The sequence below is a fragment of the Heliconius melpomene genome, chromosome 16 (assembly GCF_056956725.1).
Source record: "Heliconius melpomene rosina isolate 202511_hmr_F chromosome 16, ASM5695672v1, whole genome shotgun sequence".
Classification (NCBI taxonomy): domain Eukaryota; kingdom Metazoa; phylum Arthropoda; class Insecta; order Lepidoptera; family Nymphalidae; genus Heliconius; species Heliconius melpomene.
In genome coordinates this window covers 662,682-685,961 of record NC_140404.1, presented here as the reverse complement: position 1 = coordinate 685,961, position 23,280 = coordinate 662,682, and the positions used below count along the sequence as shown (strand labels likewise).

Genomic DNA, 23,280 nt, shown 5'->3' with positions numbered 1-23,280 from the left:
CCTGTATAATTCCCACTTTAGGCTGTCGCAGCGGCGTAGCGCCTGACTGTAAGCGCGACAGTTGTGGGTTCCAATTCCACTTGGGAGAAATATTTTTTTTATTTGCGTACTTTTTTCACTCTACAAAGTTAGCAAGAAGAACCTATATTTAAAACTCCATTCATCGCTTTCCGCCTCTGTGAGCAATCGGATACTGATCTAATCGGATACTACTTTGTTTAATTAAAGTGATATAACACCTATATTACAAGTTTCCCTAAGAAAACAGGCAATGTTTTAGTTAATTATCTTTTAAACACCTCTAATTATTTTCCTAAATGACAATAATTACGAACTAAATTTTGTAAAATGATTATTTTGTTCAATTTACTAAATTAGTATAATCAGTCTAGCGTGACTGTCAGAGCTAATGGCTCCTATTTATTTATATAAAGTAATTTATCATTCGGTTTCGGGCGCGTTAAGTTATTAGTATTTTACCTAAAACATTTAATCATTCGATTCGATCATTCGAATAATTATTTTCATTTCTCCGCGTTCGCAAAGCAAAAATGCGTTTGAATTCCTCTGTATTTAAGAGAACTTTCCCTGAGCTTACTGTCGAACGAATCTAGCACGACTTATTATACTTTTATATATACTTAGGTACTATTTATGTAAGAAATAATATAAATATTAAATACATACATTTACTCAACAAAATAAATATATAAGTGGCTTTTTCCATACTAATTAAACATGATGATAATTATGATATTGTGTAACAAACATCACACAAACACAAAGTACCTGATTTTAATGGTACACCTAAAATAAAGCGAGGAGTGTCATAGCCATTGACCTTGAGCACTTTTATGTCATTTAAAATAATATCTCTTTAACACGGCAAAGGAAAAATATTCTGCACTTTATAAACGTCACATGTGACATTAGTGAGTCATCTTGAAGAGTGATGTAAATATTTTGCATTAAAACAACAAAAATATACGTTTATCCGGATAACATCACTATACATTACGCTATATATAAAGTATGTTTTCATATATAGTAGTGGATAGCACGCAATGGAAATAAAACTGGCTTTATATCATGTCACGGTCAAGCCCATTATTAGCAAGCAGTCGGTAAATGTGCGTCTCTGTAGCCGGCTGTACGAATCGTGTCAGTGCCTTTTAAACCTGTTTGAATAACAGTCGTTGCCTTGTGCTCGGTTGTGGAAATTAAAAAAAAGAACTGTCACCAATGGACGACAGGTAATTGGCGCCAATGTTATAATGTCAAAATAGAATGTTAAAACGAATTATTTATTGATATTTTCTGTTTATTTTATTTTTAGATTAGTTTTTCTATGATTTGTTGGATACTTTTTTCGGAGCTTACTACTTTGGCTTGCTAAAGGTGTATCTTCATCATGTCGTTCACCCCGATGTAAGTTGCTTGGGTATTTTAACGCGTTTACTTTAATTTTAAATAATTTTCCTTCATTTAGATTAAATATATTTGCAAAACTAATACGGTGTTAGGTTTCGCCACTGAGACCACTGTATCTAAAGAGTGGGATAACGAAGTGAATTATCACTAATTTGTCTCCGTTTTAAATTAATAATAGGGTAGACGTAGATTAAAAATAATTTCTCGTTAATTAAAAGGCCACTGCTCGTTAATATTTAAGTAGTTATTATATATGAACATACAAAGAATGGATAACAAAAGATCTAAGATAACGTTATATCTCAAGTTTACGTTGATTCATAACTTGTTGCAGTATACTTGAACTATTTTTTAAATGTTTCCTGCTTATATAAAATTAACATCAATTTTTGTAATTTAAATAAATAAAATAACCTACATATTATTATATTTTTTTAATTTACCATTTACGTAATACTAAATAATAATTATAAAGAAAATGCTGTGTTCTAGTCTAAATATTTTGAAAGGTGAATTTTTTCTCGTATTTTTAACAATAAATATTGTTTTTTATTTCCGTGTAAAGTGCCTTGGCAGGTAGTTAGTTAGGTATATTAAATAAATGTTCCAATCTTGACATTATATGTACTTCTTTTCACAGTAAAACATATATTGAGTTAATTCCGCCACTCAACACGCAATCTTAAAAATAAGGCAGAGTGGGGACGGAGTGTCTAAACACTAGGTTGATCTCTGCCCCCTTGCTTTGCGGGAAAACCCTCGAAGCTGTTTTATTTTTTCGAAAATAAATACGTGTAATAAAATGATAAATAAACTTATGAATAATCGTATGACTCCATTATGGTGCGGCACAGTCACATTTTCAACAGACACAAAGTTGAATATTTGTATTTAAAACTTTTATTTTTAAAGTCCAATTACAATAAGTGTAGTTTGGGACTAATAAACCTGCGTCTCTTGGTAACTTGGCCGCTTACGAAGAGGCGCGGGTTCGAGTCCCGCTACGTTGAATAATACAATGTCTTCTTTCGAAGTTAAGTACAACGGGATTACATTCGATTGTCACTAGAAATTGTACAAAATATATGTTTTAAGATAAACCACTAATCTAAATACTTAATAGCCATGTTTCTAATATAATAATATTAACTGCACACTTGTCATCATTAACTTACCAATAGTTCAAATTAATATAACATCTATTAAACAAATCTATCATACTAATACAGTAGTAGGCTTTTTCTAATTATTTTAATTAGAATGGAATCCAAGTATTTCACTTGGATTATTTATGATAGAAACCTAAATTGGCGTAGTGGGAAGCTGAGCAAAAAATGATAATAATATTGAATTGAGTTTCTTGCCGGCTCTTCTCAGCAGAACTGCCTTCCGAACCGGTGGTAGCTTTTTGTTCATATGTTCATTCAACAATTCAAAAGTGCTTGTAATAATTGCCTATTTGAATAAAGAATATTTTGAATTTGAATTTGATAATATAGAATTACTAGCGGGCGCGCACATCTTCGCTTGCGTATTTATTGGTAAATTCTAATAAACCACGAAACATGTGTTCAATTAATGTATTTTTAAGAGACTAAAAGAGTCGGTGGCGATTTAAAGATTTTTCCATACAAACTATCAACCCCTTATTTGCACCCTTAGGGGGTGAATTCTAGAAAACAATGAAACACATTTTCAATTAAATATTTTTATGAGTCTAAGTTTCAAATTTTATAATAATCGCTGGCGGTTTAAAGATGTTTCCATACAAACTTTCAACCCCTATTTCTCCCCTTTAGGGTTAAAATTTTTCAAAATCCCTTCTTAGTGGATGTCCAGATTATGAAAGTAAACTTTTGTCCAAATTTAACGTTTCTACGCACAGCGGTTACAGCTGTGCGTGCGTCTTACCTCAGTCAGTGAGGACAAGTCCTTTTATATATATATAGATTACACTGGTATTATAATTTTTTAAGGAAATGTTCAATTGAATCATCAAAATATGCAAATGTATTAACAACATTTAAGTATAAAACAAACATACATACTTATCTGTAATAGAAAGTTAAAATTACATTTTAGAAGGTTATGGTTATAGGTTTCATGCAATGGCTGTGGGTTCACATCATGAATAACATTTTTTTTTTTATTAGTCTATTGATCCATTTCTCAAGAAAAGCTTTATGTATTAACTTTTAGTTTCTTATTAACAGGTATTTGAAAGGCAAAGCCACGAAGCTTACAATTGTATAAAAAAGAATATTTCTTTTCCTAAGCTATAAGATCCATCTATACATATTTACTTCCAGCACCCACACCTGTCAATACAACGAGGAGGATGGGTCCATGCGGATGTTCATCCGGGGTCGACCCGTGGTTATGTACGCACCCACTGACCTCGACAACTTTGACCCCAGCAAAGTGGCGCCCCCACCCCAGAATAAACTTAAATTGGAATGGGTTTATGGGTACAGGTCAGTAAGATTTCAATTAATTTCTTTTTTGGGTATGAAACTGCTATATTGATGGGAAGTATCTGTATAAAAAGAATTTCACAAGAAAGCATTAATCTTTTTTCTGCTTATCAGGGACGAGTAGAGGGAACCCAGTATTTTTCTCTGCCTCCACTGCTACATTGCGTGAAAATAAAAAAACCAAAAATTCCATATTCATTATTCGAACATTCATTATTTATTAAAAAATAAAATAAACTCACTTTAATAAATAGGTAAAAGTTATCAAACAAAAATAATTGGTATTAATTATTTACATATATGTATACTGTTTCTGTACATACATACAGTTCCATTAGTTTAATTATATTTTATCGATTCCCATAGGTACGGTATTTTATGGTAGATAGCGGTGACCTTGCGAGTGAACGCCCAGTTCGTTATTTTTTCATACCTTATCAGTATAATGTTACGTTTACGGTGAAATGCTTTAAAATACCTAAAATAGAATTTTCTCTACCTTTTGCCTTGTAGAGACAAATTAGTAAAACATTATTTCGTTTTGCATTATGTATTTCAGGACTTATGGCAAAACTTAATGATGTTCTTTAATTTCTTTTTAGGTTAAGGCTGTATGCCGGACTTAGAAACCCTAGGCACAGGGAACTTTAGAACCTACTGTAAAGACACTCATTTGCCATTAATGTCCTTTAGTTCCCTACTTTTCACGGAATTCTCGAGGCAGGAGGTTGGGTGGCAGATTTCGCCAACCTGCCTCCATACTACAGGAAATAAAGATATGAATTATTTCATTTTCCCGATTTAGAATCAAACTCACAACGTTTACTACGACTGCTATAATAATAAGTCTATACTCTATAATAACGAGATCTACATAAATATAAAACTTATAGTATCACTAGAACAAGGGCGTTTAAGCAATTGCTAGACAATTTTCCAATTGCTTTTATTTCGAAGCAACTACTGATAATTACAGACCACTTTTACCTTTTATGGTGTTGTCCAAAATTTCTGTTTGTACTTTGTTTGACTCACTTCATTGTGAGTCAGTATGAGCTAGATTATTTTGTTTGTATAGTATAGGTATACTTGTACTTAACGGTGAAAGATAAGTGAAGTGCTTTATCTCTATATTTCTACAAAAACCCATTTCTAGAATGTCAACGCAATAAAAATGAAATAGTTTCACGCCATAGAGAGCCAAGGGTTCAGATCAGTTCAGTTCTTAATTTATGGTGTTTCGAGCGTGCCAGAACCTAGTGTTAAGACACTCTGAACTTTACACAAAACACTTCCGTTCCCCACTTTACTATCGCACACTTGTGCCCCTGCGCCACCATTGGCCTCTGGAACTTTAGTATATAAAGATCAGGATCTGAATGAATCATTGACAAATGAAGGTTGCATATATTAAAATTAAGGTTTCTTTCTATGATTTTTGAAGGTGCTATCCTCTTTGGAATGTAATTTGTAACCAGAGCAAATAAAATCAGATATAAAAAAGACCAAAAAGCACGCAAAATTTCTCTACAATGCACTCCAAGGCCACAACAAGTTACACTTGAGTGGCCAACTGTGTAACTCAGATAATGAGGCACAGTGCAGGTCACTGCGGGTGCGGGGACAATGGAAGGAACTGCGCCTGTAAACTGAATAAATAGCCCGCGTACACTATTATATTTTTATAGCTTCACGCTGTATCCAATACCTTAGCTTACCTTACCTTAGGCAATTGGTACCTGGTTTTCCACCCAATTTTCGAAACATATCTGACATAAAATTGTAGTTTATATCCCTATGTTTCCCATGCAAAGTTAAACAAACATTTAGAAAATATTTTTTAAAAGATATCTTATGTTCAGAAGATCTTGACTGCACTGGCACCAAATTCATCCCGTATTCATGATGTAGAGTGTGTAATTGTGTATAGCCTTGACTTAACTTTGAACTGATATTTTGTGTAAAGGTTTCTTTTTAACATTATTTTTTGTTGTGTAACAAAAAATAGACATATCGTTCCCCACTTTCCGCCGAATTTTCAAGGGATTGACTGTTGAGTGGCGGAACTCAACGCCGCGCTTTGCCTGGACACCAGAGTGGAGATATGGAAATATAAATTTAAATAATTATCTAATTTCCTCGAGTGGGGATCGAACCGCGTTCTCAGTCACATGACTGGCCTCATTTATAATTGTATAGTAGGAATTAGTAAATTTATATTTATTTAATTAACATCATTATTTTAAATTACAGAGGCAAAGACTGTCGCAGCAACCTCTATTTACTGCCAACAGGCGAAATAGTATACTTCGTAGCAGCAGTGGTAGTACTGTTTAATGTTGAAGAACAATGTCAAAGACATTACACGGGGCACACCGACGACGTCAAATGTATCGCGATCCACCCCAACAAGCTGGTGATAGCTAGCGGACAGTGTGCGGGGCATGACAGGCTGGATGCGAGAGTAAGTTAGACATTTTAGTGATAAAAAAACTTTTGTTTTTATTTTAATTTGAGGAATGCCCTTCAGAAGGGCTATAATAGTCCTAGTTGTGGGTTCGATTCCCTTTTGGGGCAATTATATTTATCTCCTCGTACTTGTAAACAAGGGGCGGCGTTGAATTCAATAACTGTTATAACGGGACGTCTTAATGCTAGGTTTTCTCTATTTACTTTCTTTTCTTATTTACCTTATACGACCTGATATTAACTAATATCTATTTACCCCACTGCAGCCCCACGTACGCGTGTGGAACTCAGTCTCGCTGGCCACGCTGGCGGTGCTGGGCGCCGGGCACATGGAGCGTGCCGTCGCCTGCGTGTCCTTCTCGCGCGCGGACGGGGGCGCGCTGTTGGCCTGCGTTGACGATGGCCCCGACCACACCATCTCCGTGTGGGACTGGCAACGGAGCGACCGCCCCTGCGTGGCTGAGACCAAGGTGGGTGACGTCCCTCTGAGCACCACGTGCCCGACCACACCGTCTACATGTGAGACTAAGAAATCATTGGTAGTTTGATATAACAATTATGTCAACTGAGAGATGAATGCAACCTCAGTGTTCTACCACGTGTGACGACGGACAACTGAAAAGCGTTAGGAGTGTTGAATGAAATTTATAATACTGAATATACCCGATTAATTCGGTTAAAATATAATCTCATTTGCAATACATTTCTTATTCCAAATATACAAATCAAAATCTTAAAATAACATTTAATTCATTAATCCCCAGTGTTCAGTGGACACAGTGGTGGCAGCAGAGTTCCACCCACTTGATCGCAACCAGATTGTGACCTGCGGTAAGGGACACATCGCCTTCTGGACGTTGGACGCGTCCAACGTGCTGTACAAACGTATGGGCGTGTTCGAGACGAGGGACAAACCGAAATATGTTACGTGCTTGGGTTTTAATCATAATGGTGGGTTTATTGTGGTTTATTATTGTTTATTGTTTTTTATAGGAAATGAAACGTCGCTATTACACAGTGCGCTAGTCATTAGGTAGAATATAATGTAAAAATGAAGGCTTACTGGGGAAGGAAACTTAGGGAGTTATAAAAAATGGGATAAAATATTTTAAATCCAAGAGATGTTTTGATGAAATTAAATCTACAACAATTGCGTAGTGTAACCACACTTACAGTTACCCTCTATTACTGCGTCACGACAGACGCTCCTCTAATTTATAATTACATAAATCGTAAACATACTATACAGTTCTTGCCAAAGTTTTATTTTGTATTCAGATCAAATTAGAATTTTTTGTTTAAAAAAAATTTATACAAGCACTTTTGAATCGTCAAATGAAAAATATTATATAAGTAGAATTATAATCCCACATAAAACATATATTCAAATGCTCTCTCTTCAGGCGACGTGATATCCGGGGACTCGAACGGCAACCTAATAGTGTGGGGGCGCGGCACCAACACCATCATTAAGTTAGTGCGCGGCGTGCACGACGGCGCCGTGTTCTCGCTGTGCGCGCTCAAGGACGGTGGTGTGCTGTCCGCGGGCGGGAAGGACGGCCGGCTGGTGCTGTTCGACGCGGAGCTGGGGGCCAGTGGGCAGGAGAATGTGGTGAGTATATGTGACGGAGATAGTATGGGGGCGCGGTACCAACAACATCCTCAAACTAGTGCGCGGTGTACACGACGCAGGTTCGATTTAGGGCTTACTGGTAGTGTTGTGGAGAACATTGTAAGTTATTTAATTGCAATATGAAAATTGTAGAAACTAGTTTATTTTTATCATGTATCGGGTGTTCATTTAAGTGTAGATAAAACATACTTCATAATCTATTTTATGTTTTAATTTTCAGTTTTTTTTATCAAAACAAGAGATTATAAAAAAGATAAATCCCTCTGATTCTTCGATTTGTACATAACATTTAAAAGACTCCATGTGTCTGATGTATGCAAAACACTCGTAAGTAAGAACAAACTTAATGCTGGAAGAACGACAATATTTAAAATTATCTTAATTTCTCCAATCACCTATCTTTAAAAATAAACAAAAAGCAAAAACAAAGTGTCCCAACCTTCTTATAATATACAAAAACAAATACCCCCAGATCGAGGGTCACTACGGCGGTGTGCGCGTGGTGTGCGAGGGGCGCGGCTCGCAGCTGTACGTGGGCACCACCCGCAACTGCATACTGCACGGAGACCTGCAGCTGGGATTTGTACCTGCTGTACTAGGTTAGTTAGAAAAGAATACAATTTCACGCTTTTTCTTGCATATCAGGATAACTAGAGGAAACTGAACGTTATGACGCTTTTTCTTCCCTGCACCACCCAAGTTTTCAGTGGCGGAACTAAACGTTACGCTTTATATAGCGAGAAAAAAGAAGAATTCATTTCCCCGAGTAAGAATCAAACACAATTGTAATTACAATCCGACAGCATGTCACCGCGTCTCGATCTATAATCTATGTTACAAGTGTTATTTCCAACAGGTCACGTAGACGAAGTATGGGGTCTCGCCACCCACCCGTCCCTCCCACAGTTCGTGTCGGCTGGGTGGGACAGACTGTTGCAGTTATGGGACGGACTCAGTCACTCTACCGTGTGGAGTAAGGATATTGAGGTGTGTTGGGCTTTTTTAATGGTTATAATAAATGTTGATGTCGAAAAGTATAAGATTAATATTTTTTAGTTATTTTTTGTTTTCGTGTTCTGAAACTGTTTTGAGTATTCTAATATATAAAGAAATAATATTTTTCAAACATCTAATTCATCGTTTTTTTTTGATGAAACATATATATCTCGCTTACTCACACTGCCTCAAAATGAGCAAAATTTGATATCTTTTGATCCATATGTGTGAGCGAGTCACAAACATCTATACCCTACATGTATGATATGAGTGAGCGAGACAACTATAAGTGTGTATCTGTATTGTGTATACAGGAGCGCGCGCAGTGCTGCGCGTGGAGCGCGGACGGGGAGGCGATAGCGGTGGGGTGCGCGGCGGGGCGCTGGCTGGTGTTCTCACCCACCACGCGCGAACTGCGGGCGTCTATGCAGGATGGGTGAGGGTTTTATTTCGTTAAATACATTTTTTTTCTTTATTTGGGATTTGAAGTAAAATCTCTAGAATTGAAACATTTGTTATTTTTGTTTCCGTCATGACTGCTAATTATTAATAGTAATACAAAAATAAACCCAAACAAGTTTTTATTTTATACATGTAAATTAATAAAACTCTATTTATAATAAAACCAATTAAAAATTCTATTCCAACCTAAAAAATAACTGAAATTCTCATTCCAGTACTGAAGCAATACAAACAATAGTGTACTCACCAAACAACAGGCTCATGGCAGTGGGTTCGCGCGACAACTTCATATATTTGTATGAAGTGGACGGCGACAGGTACTCCAGGCTTGGGAAGTGTCTTGTGAGTACTTATTACACTTACACAGTTATAGGGTTACACTTCAATTTAACACTTTGACACTTATACTTCATAATTTTTTATACTAAACTTTATTGTCATTAGAAACGAATACACACTTAACTCATATAACAATTCATACATTTATTCACATACAACACTTTTCTTTACGAAATAACATTTATAAGCTTTTTATATCATTAAAGCCTAGTACATTAGTATTTGCAAATAACTCAAAAGTACTGCAACGAAATGAAAATGAATGTCTATTGAATTAAAGTACAGTACGGTTAACGAAACGTGGCCATCCTGTAGATACCTGTAGATGGCTTTTGATTACATTCCTCTCGAATGAACAATGCACAAAAGTTCAGAAAGCCTAGCTTTAGGGCGGCTACGACTTGATCACCGTACTGTAATTTTAGATGAACAAATTTTTCTCAAAATGTTTAATAAACTCGTGGCTACTTCGGCGGTTAATTGTAAAATATTTTTATGACATACATATAATAAATTATCTATAAAAAATATACATAAAAGAGCTCTATTAGTGTACTCAAATGATTTCAAATAATTTGTACCATATTATATCATTAAATATCTTAAGAAAATATTTCTATAGATATAAATATTTTGCTTAAAAATATGTATATTAATTTTTTTTTAGATTAATTGCTATTTTTTTTTAATTACCAATAATTTTCGCCCACTTAAATACATTCTACAAAATTAATATAACATACTTATATTAAATTTTGCTATAGTTTACTAAGAACAATAGGATTTATAATACATAAATTGTTAAAAAAATGAATATATTTTAAGTGAAATCCTCGTTTCACGCATCTAGTGCACGGAGAGAAAACGTAGACGGGTAACATTATACTAGCTTGTAGTTAGTTGCATGTCATACATACATATATTTATATGTTGTTATTATATAGAATGCATAGTGTTGCCAGTCATTTACATATATATTGTATGTAGAAACATTAATTGAACTTTTTATTATTATTTATATTTATAGATTCTGAGGGATAATCAAACTTATTAAAAATTTATAATTTCCATTTAATCATTAATAATTTAATTAACAATTTAAATCAATAATTTCCTACATAAAGCATATTATTACAAATTTTAATATAAATTGAATTCGAGCTTCAGATATTTATGACATATATAATGTCATAATATTTTTACTAATTAATATATGATATTTATTCTTTCAAATCGGCTAAAATTATTTACAATTGCTTGCTTATGTATAAGCGAATGTTTTGTTTAAAAAAAAAAAAATTAGAATTTATGCTAGTTAATGTCTTAATATATGTATAATTGTATATGTTTGTACTAGAAACAAGAAGTATAAGTATACATAGAATAGTTTAGGCTTTTTAAATTAAATTATTGGTTTTTACAAAAACAAATGTTAAGTTGAATTGATTCCAACAATTGCTTGCTTATGTATAAGCTAATGTTTTGTTTAAAAAAAAAAATTTAGAATTTATGCTAGTTAATGTCTTAATATATGTATAATTGTATATGTTTGTACTAGAAACAAGAAGTATAAGTATACATAGAATAGTTTAGGCTTTTTAAATTAAATTATTGGTTTTTACAAAAACAAATGTTAAGTTGAATTGATTCCAACAATAAAAGATTATGTGCTATTACACTTTTATTATAGAAATGTCAGCTAACTTATATTTTATTTAAAAAATGTATTTTATTTAATTAGTTTATGTACTGAAAATACAGTACATAATTTGTTCATTTCTAAAATAAAAATGCATTTTTGCAATGCATACATTTTTTTAAATATACGTTTGTCTGCTATATATATTTTTAAGTATTAAATAATATAATTATTTATTATTAATAAATTTCAGGGTCACTCCAGCTTCATAACACACTTGGACTGGTCGGACGACAGTCAGTACATCAGAAGTAACTCGGGCGATTACGAATTATTGTTCTGTAAGTATTATTTAATTATAGTTTGTGCTATATATTTCATCCATCTAGAATATGCTATATTACATCTTGTCTGTCGATTTGATGTAACCCACTATTAAAGTCATACTGTCATACACAAACTTTTAGTAGCTCCTAGATGACTGTGCGGGCGAAGCCTTATATTTTGATTTGTCTAGTAAAGTAAATAATTATTCCCAGGGAACGCAACAACGTGTCGTCAAGTGACGTCACCGACGTCGATGCGTGACGTCACGTGGGCGACGTCACACTGCCCCATAACTTTCCACACAGTGGGGGTGTGGCCTGAAGGGGCTGACGGAACTGATATTAACTCTTGTACTAGGTAAATAAAGAGATTTTGTTGAATTTTTAACTATGCGAATATGTGAACTTGAGACCACCGTGGTACCGTGGTACCACGGTGGAAAATGATACTTTGCTAAAATAAAAGTGCTCATATCATGTTATGTTATAATTCGCGCGGAGGACGGAGTGTCTTCACGATAGGTTTCCCTTTATGTATAGGTCTAATTTGGTATGCGGGATACTTTGCGAAACTGTAAGCAAAAAGCTTATGGCTCTCATCTTTACATGCAAAATTCATTGTTGAACAAGACGTCAAGTCTTAGGTTCTTGTAAAAGTAATATGAACTCCTTCCTCCTCTTCCAACAGGCATTTATTTTTATATAAAAAAGACTTTCTTATTGCTTATATTTGGTGATTGCTTTTATGTTATAAAAATATTAATAAACAATTATTTGATCATAGATCACCAGATAGCAAATTGGTAGCTACTGGAGATGACTTCGGCAAAGTAAAATTATACGCGTATCCTGTCACACAACCTAAGGTATTACATATTTATTTTACATATTCACTATTTTTTAAATATAAAAATTGCATGTTTACATATTTAAGGTTTGAGTTTTTTATCATATATATTTTTATATGTAACAACAAAAAACATGACAATCAATCATAATCTATATATATAATAAAACTGTAAAGGGGGTAAAATCTGTACATTGAATATAAACTAAAAAAAACACTTCAGGGGGACTTAATACAAGTAATAGAAGGTAAAAATATGATTTTTGGAATTCTTGTCTGTCTGTCTGTCTGTTGTGGCTTTTTAACGCAAAAACTACTGGACGGATTTAAATGAAACTTCTTTTGTTGCATAGCCATTAGTCTTCGCCTACATATAGGCTATAATTTATTTTGATAGCCCGAATACCTGATGTGATCCCCTAGCAGCCCGCCTAATCTATAAGAGATATCAATACAACGCTTTAAGAAAAGTTATTCAGCGTGATGAGCATTTTCTGTTGAAATAAAAAAAAAAGGATCCAACTTTAAAAAATTGCCAGAAAAGATCTAAAAACAACACTTTTCTACATTCCCATACAAAAGATCCGTATTAATACTTAAAAGTCAATTTGGACTTTAATACCGTACTATAAAGTTTAAATGTTAATCGCTGGATTCCGGGAAGGCAAAACAATTGAGTGACGTTAGTGTCGTATAAATATTATAGCTCCAGATCCCAGAGCCGCCAGACCGACGTCATTTTAGCAAAGCTGAAATTTGGAGGACTATTAGTCTTACACGTAGTTAAGACATATGCTTACATATTATATGCTTACTCTCTAACTTGAAAATAGGATCCTTTAAAAGGTAGCAAAAAATAACGGTATATCTCTTTCTGGGCAAATGATGAAGCCATCGGATTGATCTGGTTATATATGAGGGATCTTTAAATAGTCCGTAAATAATATATTTAAAATATTAGATTTAGTTTAATGTAATTGACCCCAATTTTAAAGAACCTTTAGGAAGTTTGGCAGAAGTAAAAGTCCACGTGAAAGTGTGAAATATACATTTTTTACTTTAAAACATATTTCTAGAATTTCTATTTTAATGTAACGGAAAGTGTGCTTTAAGTTGGCACTATCTCTGAAGGTTTTTTTAAGTTAGAGAGTATGCATACAGTCTTAACTACATATTAGATTATCGATCCTCAAAATTTCAGCTTTGCTAAAATGATGTAGGTCTGGGGGCCATGGGATCTCAGTCTTTTAATGTCAATATTTGTCAATATTTCTATGGTAAAATGTCACTTGAAATGTAAACGTCTCTTTGCTGTAAATGTGCATCTACATTATTAAATCTAAAAGCCACTAATTTTATAAAATTAATAAAGTGTTGTTATTTGTGACTTACTAAATATGCCTTCTATAAGGCGGTGGACAAATTTAGGCAGAAGAATCTAATCGTACTGCCCAGAACGTGAAGATTGCAATGAACGTGAAAAAGTTCGGTTGAGACAGACCAGTGAAGAACGACAGTTGTCTGATAATGGTGCAAGTTTGAATCGAGCTGCTTTTTGTTACGATATATCAATTGATGTCAGCAGTGCCTACAGCTGTGTTGCTATTGGACCTATGAACTCAGTTTGCCAATATTGTAAGGTTATTGTAAAAATTGAAATTTAAAAATTGTTATTGTAAAATAAAGCCAATGGTGTGTGTTGTGTAAATTGATACCATAACTTCCACCTCCAGAGCCATTGTACTCATTGGTTTTAGGAATAGGAGCATTCTCCATATACACTTCTTAAAAAATATTCAACAATACGACTGCTTTCAAATGACTTCTTTTGGAGTAACAAAAGCAGTTTGGGAAAATTTAATGCCAATTTTTAAGTTTTGTCATAGTATCTGCAGTTGTATGTAATATAATAGTACAGTAATATAATACGGTAAATATAATAGTAAATCATAACTATATAATATATTTTTTCCCTCAACAGTTATAAGGTCAAATATATCATAGAGCAGGTTTTTTGTTATCAGTACCAGATAGCGACTACAAGTCTTAGCAAATTTATTTTATGAAAAATTCTCCACAAGAAATCAACCTACGTTGTGCACGTAACAATTCAGTGAAAAGGTCAATAGTTGAACAATTACAAAATTTATTTCACGAATACAATTAACTAATTATATTTTTCAAAAGTGCTATGTTTTAATGCACCTATTGTCGATGAAGTTGACATTGTTGTAATTGGAAAAAATTTGGAGTCACGTGAAATAAACGATTACAACGAATTAAGGAAACACATCGCTCATATGATGCACTGCAATATCCCATTATATTTTGGCAAGGTGAAGATGGCTATGATTTCCCAATCAAGATGATAAATGTCATTACAGGTAATTGAAATATTTTGATTATGAGATGCTATGTCATCTACTATATCACTTACTAAACACTTGAATTTGTTTTGACAGTTGAATTTAGATAGAAATATCAAAGATCAACGAAACCACCAAAAATCAATTTGGTGGCGTAATGATTTTATCATCAGGAGGAGGATTATCAGTGGTTCCACTTTCAATGCAAGCTGATGAACTAAATTCATGTTTAAAGTCCACTAAATTGTGGAAACATGTCAAGGTATTACATTTAAGCAGGAATTTGCGTGTCATGTTGCTAAATGATCAATCTGGAAACATATTCTCAACACAACTCATTGATATTGGTAATGGCAAACTTCCTATAGATGGGCTGACTGGCTGCATCACCTTTCCTGATAGTTTCTGTCAGTTAACATAATCAAAAGATGCACTCATTCATAAAGTGTTTTCAAATGTTGCTGAAAATTATTTATTCCATGATTGGTTGAGCGAAAGAACACCGGAATTTTTAAACTCACTTGATGCGCCAGGATTGCCGCCTCGCAGCCTTCAATTAAAGCTTGGGTGTGTAGAAATATCAACCAACTAACAAAAAAAAAATATGAATAATATAATAGAAACAATCATATTAAAAGGAATGTATAAAGGAGAAGATTTTTTGATACCCCGCATCCCAATGATTTCGACTGACATACCATTTGAGCTTCAAAGACTGCAGTTTCCAGTACGGCTTGATTTCGCAATGACTATAAACAAATCCCAGGGGCAGTTATTAAGTGCTTGTGGTATTAATATAGAAAACTCATGTTTCTCGCATGGTCTGTTGTATGTTGCCTGTTGCCGTGTTGGAAAACCATCTGCTTTGTTTGTTTACGCGCCAGATAACCAAACAAAAAATAACGTGTACCATAAAGTACTACAATGAAAATGAAACTGAATTTAGAATAAGTAAAAATGAAATAAAATATAATAAATAGTTATCATAAGATATTGTTATTTTTAATGAATATTACAAGAGTTTTTAAGTGATTTAAGTTTTTTTTGACATTATATAATTGTTAACATGTTAACTTTCTTTATTTTTTTTATCTTACTAGCTGACCCGGTTGTCCGAATAGCAGAATACATATTAAAAAAAAATGAATCGACTGTTAGGCGATACGAAGTTCGCGGGTCTGCTAGTCTCCCAATAAGTAATATGTCTAAAACATATTTCATAACACGAACTGCCGTAACAATATATCGTTATATTTAAAGTTTTAAGTGGCAGAATAAAAATAACTAATATTAATGATTAATACTATACTTTAGAAATGGATAACGGAAAAGAAAATGAAAGATAAGATAAAAATAGTTTAGAAATGTTTTTAAACAAAATAATTTCTTTCTTTTAAATGTTAAATTTCAAATTCTTAATATAACATATACATATATCCTTTATTTTATGTCCGCAGTCACTGTGTGCATCTCATGGAGGACACTCGTCCCACGTGACATGCGTCCGCTTCCTGCACGAGGGACGTCTCCTGTCCGCCGGGGGACACGACGCCGCCTTGCTACAGTGGCATGTTGATTGAGGACACTACCTTATAGTTAACTACTAGTATTTACCACTTACTACCCACGAACTGCTGTCCACTTTTTGCTATCCTCTACCACTATTCTTTATGTCCTAATGGATGACGCTAGTCCACACGTAATATGCGTCGTAATATACTTTACACGATGTCTGCTGTCCAAATGCGGTACTGCTATGGTGTAGTGGCATGTTGATTGAGGAGACACCTACTTCATGGCTACTAGCCAGTACCCACTTCCCGCTAATCCCGCTGCTATCCACTACCACTAGCTTTTAATTGTCCCCATGAAGGACACTCCTCGCACGTATGCTTCAGGTTCTATCAACCCGGAAACCGATCTTAGTTAAGCAGTTAAAGAACACTATACACCGGGTAGTGTGAAGAGTAGTAACCCTCACTTCCTAACTATACTGTCCTCCACCCCATACCCGCTATTCGTTCTTATATTATAGATTGCTGATTGCAATGAATGCTTATTATATCGACATACATGTTTTTGTACGTATGTATGTCAGTGAGTCTTATGGAAACGTAAAATTTTTACATCAAAATTTAAATTAAAAATTGCGTTTTCATTTTTTGTCATGTTGCCTCTAGTTTAAAGTACATAAACATCATTGTTTTAAGGTATAATACTTTGATCCAAATCACTATAAAATGTTTAAAACTATTAATAAGTCATACTAAAAATGTTTAACTAAACAATTTATAATAATTTGCTCTTGTACTGTAAAAATGCTTTATGTTGACATACTGACAGAGAAGATGAAGATCGACAAACAATAAAGTTATAAGGATTCCGTTTTTTCTTAAGAGGTACAGAACTCTAATAATAATATAAAACAAGTTATTATTAAAGATATTTGTCAATTATTTAAATATTTTATAATATATATATTGAAAATAAATATGAAAATTGTAACAGTTATTCCTCTCGTATCCGAGGATCGCAGATTTTAATGCAGTACTGCATCTCTTTTTTTGTTTTGAATTTCAATATGTTTATAGTGCAAAAAAGCATTTTATAATACTAAGCTTCCTTATAGAAATAAAATTGATTAATTGATAAAGCCATGTTCTTCAGGGGTTCAGGTTGTGGGTTCGATTCCCACTCGGGGTAATTAATTATTTTGGTTTCCCCACTTCGATAAGTCAAATGGGGAACTGAAACCAAACATTGATGGTTAATAAAAAAACTAAAATAATATGTATAATCGACAATTGTTAAGAATAACTTTAAACTGAATTTTTTATACTAAAAATTTAAACAAATAGATATAAATGCAAAATAATTGAAGAGCTTGTATTTGTAATCACGCTTCAACTTTGCACCAATATATTATTAATAAAATAATAATTTAACTTTAATTAATATAATACAATGTGTTTATTAATTATTATTATTTTACTTAATTATTACAAAAAGATATACATTTTAAATGTTAAGTATATTAATATTATGTACAGTTAATAAATATTTTATATTTTAAAATTGGTCAGTAATGTGAATGTGAATTTAAAGAATAGTAAGGAAGTGATAATGAATATTGAAATTAAAGGGTAAAAAGGTGCTTAAAACACTTATGGCGCAGTAGTTGTTATGGCCAGGTCCTAAATTCGAATTCAAAATAAGGGAAAGGGTAATGACAATCTTTTTTTTAATTGATTATATTATTGTAATTATATTGCCGTTGTTATAGAAGAAAGTTGAATGTTGTATTGACATATTTTTTACTTTTTTGTGAAAGTATGTCTAATTAAAAAATATATACTATGCTTAATATGTATAGTGAGAGTTTTTTATAATGTATACGTGAAATAATGCCATGGCGCTATTGGCATACACTTGTACTGAAGTACTTCGAATCCCACTCAAAAAAAAAACTACATATTTTCTACAAGAATTGATTTTCAACTTGTTCAAGCCACCTTTTTTCTATAATGCGGATAATATTTTAATATAATTTTATCTTTATTACTTCAATTTATTTTGCGCTAAATCTGTCCATTTTTAGTAGTGTGGTTGTGAAGTCTGAGAGTTCCGTCGCTTTTTTATTAATTTATAAACAAACAAACATACAAATAATATTTTTAATAATTTCTTTTTATATATATTACACTGTGAATAAGCTTTTTTATAATATAACAATTTAGCATTCACTTAAATGCAAGTATTTTAAGAATTTAAATTTACTACGAGATTTAGATATTTTAAAAAGAATAACATTATTAAGTGATTTTCTGATACTTTATTTGTAATCGCACAATAATCTCATTTTGTGTTTATTTTAAGTTCTCTGGTATATTTTAAATTTAAAAGTTATTTTAGTGTAAGTTAGTTGCTAGTCACGACGCCGCTTGTACATATTGCATACTACGGTGTGTCTTATAAATTGTGTCTATTGAAAATGTGTTTTTTTATTTATACCTGTATTTCTTTTTGACTGACTTTGAAAAAAAGTTATATCGGTAATAGGATACACATACTGGTATTGTTGGAATTCGATAATATTTAAGAATGATGATCCATAATTTAAATCTACGTAACTACTAAACTATAAATAATTAAAAGATAAGATTCTTTTTTATTATCAAAATGTGTATATTTTTAACGCACATTTCTGTACGGAGCTTGTTTAATTTCGAAATTTGAATTAAATCAGATTCACGCTGTATCCCACACACAGCGGGGTACAGGGCAGAGGGAACCAAGTGTTTCGTGCCGTATATTTAGTACATTCTAATTTTAATAAGAATAAAATACTTCTTCTTCTTCTTCTTGGCATTAATGCCGGCGTATGTTGCCAGGGTCTGCCTTCCTGCTTAACCTACTCCACTTTGCACGATCTGTAACATCCTGTGTGTTTAGAGCATTGGCTCTCATGTCCTGCATCATCATAATAAGAATGAAATACTATATATAACAATTATAAAACTTTAGGTAATGAAAACAACTTTTAGTTTGTTTTTGGCTGGTAGTGTGATTTAAAAACACAAATAAATTATAATGGAGATTAAAATAAATAAAACGATTTCAGAATCCAAATGTATTGAATACAAAAAAACAAATGTAATAAAATTGTCAGGTGGCAATTTAAAAAATATTCTATTACAATAAGAGTAGTATAATGGAGGAGTCTTCATGTTACAAAATAACTACGCATCTCCATATTACTGACAAAATAACCTAAAAATACATTAATCAAGTGTCAAGCTGAAATATTTCCCGCCATTTTATTATTTAGAGGAAAAAATAGACGCCTAAGACCAAAACACATTCTGCCAATTAAATTTCAGAACACTAAGTTAAAAATAGACAAATAAAATGATTCCAACTTGACATATAATTACAAAATGTACAATTAAATAAATCTTTAAACATTTCATACATTAATTAATGCCATAATCAACTATTTGTGTAAGAAGCGCGTTTGTGACGTTAAAATCATTAGAAAAGAGATCACGTGCTTTCAGTTGCAGTAGAGGGAAAAAGACAAAACAAAACATAAAAAAGTAAATAACATATATATGTATAATATAAAAAAATATAGAATAATTTATATAGGAACGAAATATTGATAATTGCCTAATTTCAAAGCATATTCTCCTCTCGCATCCTTAAAGAGAACTCATTTAAAAATTTGAAATTACCAGATGTTAAAATTTTATTAAGTTTTATTACATTATTTCTAGCATTTTATAAGTAAATTTTCAGCGAAATAAAAAAATTGTTGAAATTTTGACTTTCATTTTAAAGATGCGACATCTAAAATACTAAATTTGCGTATAATGGCCATAATAGTATACAGTACTGTGTATTAAATAAAAAAGTAATTTAAGTAAAATGAACAAATTGTGTCAAGCAGATACTTTTTGTATTTGACTATAAGGTAATTTTCTTTATTTTTGAATCTAGTTATATTGTAAAAAATACAAAATGATACATGTAAGTATATATGTATATATATATATATATGAGTATTTCGAATTATTTTAATTCGTATCTAAAGATTTGCAAAAAAAGTCAACAGCTTTTTTAAAATCTACTTCGAGTAAAAATTTAAATATTGCTTGAAAATTTTCTAGGTTATTCAAATGCATTTTTTTATAGTATAATATTATATATAATAACACTAATTTAAAAGCTGTCATCTTTCCAGTGTTTATTGTAAAGCCTATATTTATAAATTTTGGAGTCTACTATTTAAAAATGTCTAACTTACGAGTACGGCGATTACTAATTAGTATAGAGGAAAAATTTTACAGCACATGGGGTCCATATACGAATGTTAGGTTACATATACACCATAAGCGCTTTTCATTTCAATTTAATAAATTAAATATAAAAAAACTATAGAAAATTCAAAATGTGAGGAAACATAATGATAGGTTATTAATGATTTTATTTAAAAAAAGGGATACAAATGAAACAAATGGAAATCGATACAATAAAAGAGGCAGAAGATAGGCAAAATAGAATATTTCCGAACGAGACGTGCGCTCATATGGCGTCAATGTCGACGTCGACGTCCGCGTCGTCGTCGTGGCGGGCGCGCGCTGGGGCGGGCGGTGCGCGGACGGCCGCCTTGATGGGCTCCACCTTGGCGCGGTCGTCGTACTCGATCTCGATGTCGTCGTCGGCGTCACCGTCGCCATCCTCGTCCGAGTCCTCCTCGTCAGCCTGCTGCAGCCACTCTAGGAAGGGCTGCGCACGCCGCAGCACGTCGGCCACCACCTCCTTGGGCGCGTACTTGCGTGAGGGCTTGGCGGCCCAATCCAAGACGGCGCGCTCGTCCACGATGTCCAGGTCGTAGAGCAGCTTGAGGGCGGCGGGCAGCTTGGGGAGCAGAGCGGGTTCGGCGGCGGCGAGCGCAGTGAGCGCATGAAGGGCGGCGCGGGGTGCACGCGGATCGGCGCGGGCGAGGCGGAGGAGGGTGGCGCGGTGGCGGCGCACGTCGGCGGCGAGCGTGCGCGGCGCGACTAGCACCTCGAAGGCGACGAGAGGCGCGTTGGCGCGCACGTCGAGGCGCGTAGCCTCGTTCAGCACGTCGGCAGCGGTGACCGCGCCCGCGTCTGCGCGCTGCTTCAGGAACGAGTAGAACATGTCCATGCGCTGCTTCTCGTTCTTCTCGCTGTCCTCGGACAGCGTCATGCTCTTGGCGCCCTCCGTCAGGTCTGCGAGAACAAAATAAATACCTCAACATCTTCAACCCTTACAATAAAGGTTATGACACTTTTCCCGACTGCTAAGGAAGGCTTATGTTTTTCGCGCGCATCTTGTACGTATGTAATATTCTTTATTACCTCATATCTCCAGAACCGCTGAACGGATTTGCATAATTGAGGTATCATTAGATTCTGTTTTAGCAGCCCAAGTGTTCTTAGATAGGTGACGTTAAAAAATAATAATCATGTCGGATGTGGGACCCAAAACCAAAAAAATAAAAGTTCAATGACTTATGAAAAAAAAATTTTGGTTTTGAATACCACAATCAAATTCAAGAGCTCAATACGAGAATTTTAAAAAGGTATATCATGATTATCATTACCATATTGAATCCTAACAAAAAAGTGAAAAATATATATTTTTTTAAAAAAAAAAACCCCTGACTGGAAAGTAAGTAAACAAGCCCAACAGTTTATTAGGGTTAACAGTCGGGACCTATAAGTAATTCTACAATCAATAAAATCTTTACCAGGACCCCAGCATAATTTAAAGAGCTCCCGACTCTTTATTTTCTTTTTAGATTTATGCAGTTGGGGTTTCGGTTTTTTTTTTTTCTAAATGTCTATTAAAAATATATTTATAAAGTTAAACTAAATATAATTATCCTTAAATCATAACATGAACTTTTATCACTTTTTACCTCTAGATATAAGCCCAGGTTAAGTTATTTGCTATAAAAATTAAAATTTATTAGCTGATAATTGTGAAAAAGTAAAAAAAACTTTTATCACAAATCAACATACAAAAACAACTCTACTTTATGTTTTCTAGAAAAATATTACAATATTGTAAAATATAGCTCTCATGCATATCTAAATCTAACACAGCATTAAACTTAAAACGCAACTATTGTAAAGGACCATTCAGAAGAAAAAATAATTTAATTTCCCTCTAATAAAATAGAGCACTATGTTAATTCCACAGCTCAGTATACAATACATGAAGCCATCGTAGCTCAAGTACACAAGGGTGTAACTGAAACGCGACGATTATAAGTATAGGAAACCCCACTCGAGGAAATGGATTATTAATATTTTTATTTCTTCGCTCTAGCGCCAACGCAAAAATTTCAGCGTTAAGTTCCACCACTCAACGTCTTGAAAAAATCGACGGAAAGTGGATAATGGAGTGTTTTAACATTAAATTTCCTCTGCCTACCCAACACTGTGCTGAAAATAACAACTCTCAATTCTCACAACCCAACACACACAAACACACCTTGCATCCTAGCCCGCACTGCCTCCTCGCTAACGTCCACCGTCCAGTTGCCATCATCATCATCATCATCAGCTGATTTCTTATGTTTTTCCTTCTTGCTCTTGGGGTTGGGGGTCGTGGGGGTCACGGGGGCTTCACTTTCCTGGAATAATAAATAAATATATTTTAATAAATTATATTAATTCAATTACTTTTCTTAAAGTAATTCGTTTTTATACTGTACTGTACAGCGGGCGAAGCCGCGACGGCCTGGTGGGCCGTCGCGCTTGT

The 23,280-nt window shown here is 33.6% G+C and overlaps 2 protein-coding genes across 13 annotated transcripts in view; one reads left to right on the top strand and one right to left on the bottom strand.

Annotated features, from left to right (window-relative positions):
• LOC146530632 (echinoderm microtubule-associated protein-like 2) overlaps positions 1-18,974 on the top strand; it is a 63,164-nt gene extending 44,190 nt beyond the window's left edge. For 4 of the 5 annotated variants that reach the window (XM_085199613.1, XM_085199616.1, XM_085199615.1 and 1 more), the window contains 14 exons: positions 3,741-3,905; positions 6,159-6,369; positions 6,641-6,844; positions 7,139-7,325; positions 7,778-7,986; positions 8,480-8,606; positions 8,864-8,994; positions 9,318-9,439; positions 9,681-9,807; positions 10,655-10,678; positions 11,697-11,784; positions 11,983-12,127; positions 12,554-12,635; positions 16,440-18,974. In XM_085199613.1, coding sequence (XP_085055739.1) covers positions 3,741-3,905; positions 6,159-6,369; positions 6,641-6,844; positions 7,139-7,325; positions 7,778-7,986; positions 8,480-8,606; positions 8,864-8,994; positions 9,318-9,439; positions 9,681-9,807; positions 10,655-10,678; positions 11,697-11,784; positions 11,983-12,127; positions 12,554-12,635; positions 16,440-16,562 — 1,945 coding nt within the window. In that variant the 3' untranslated portion in view covers positions 16,563-18,974. The remainder of the gene's footprint in view (positions 1-3,740; positions 3,906-6,158; positions 6,370-6,640; positions 6,845-7,138; positions 7,326-7,777; positions 7,987-8,479; positions 8,607-8,863; positions 8,995-9,317; positions 9,440-9,680; positions 9,808-10,654; positions 10,679-11,696; positions 11,785-11,982; positions 12,128-12,553; positions 12,636-16,439) is intronic. The other variant, XM_085199614.1, reaches the window with a different exon arrangement.
• A 623-nt stretch (positions 18,975-19,597) lies between these two features.
• Positions 19,598-23,280, bottom strand: part of eIF5 (eukaryotic translation initiation factor 5) — a 30,492-nt gene continuing 26,809 nt past the window's right edge. For all 8 annotated transcript variants that reach the window (XM_085199619.1, XM_085199625.1, XM_085199624.1 and 5 more), the window contains 2 exons: positions 23,011-23,152; positions 19,598-21,740 (listed from right to left, as the gene is read on the bottom strand). In XM_085199619.1, the coding sequence (XP_085055745.1) occupies positions 21,067-21,740; positions 23,011-23,152 (816 nt within the window). In that variant the 3' untranslated portion in view covers positions 19,598-21,066. The remainder of the gene's footprint in view (positions 21,741-23,010; positions 23,153-23,280) is intronic.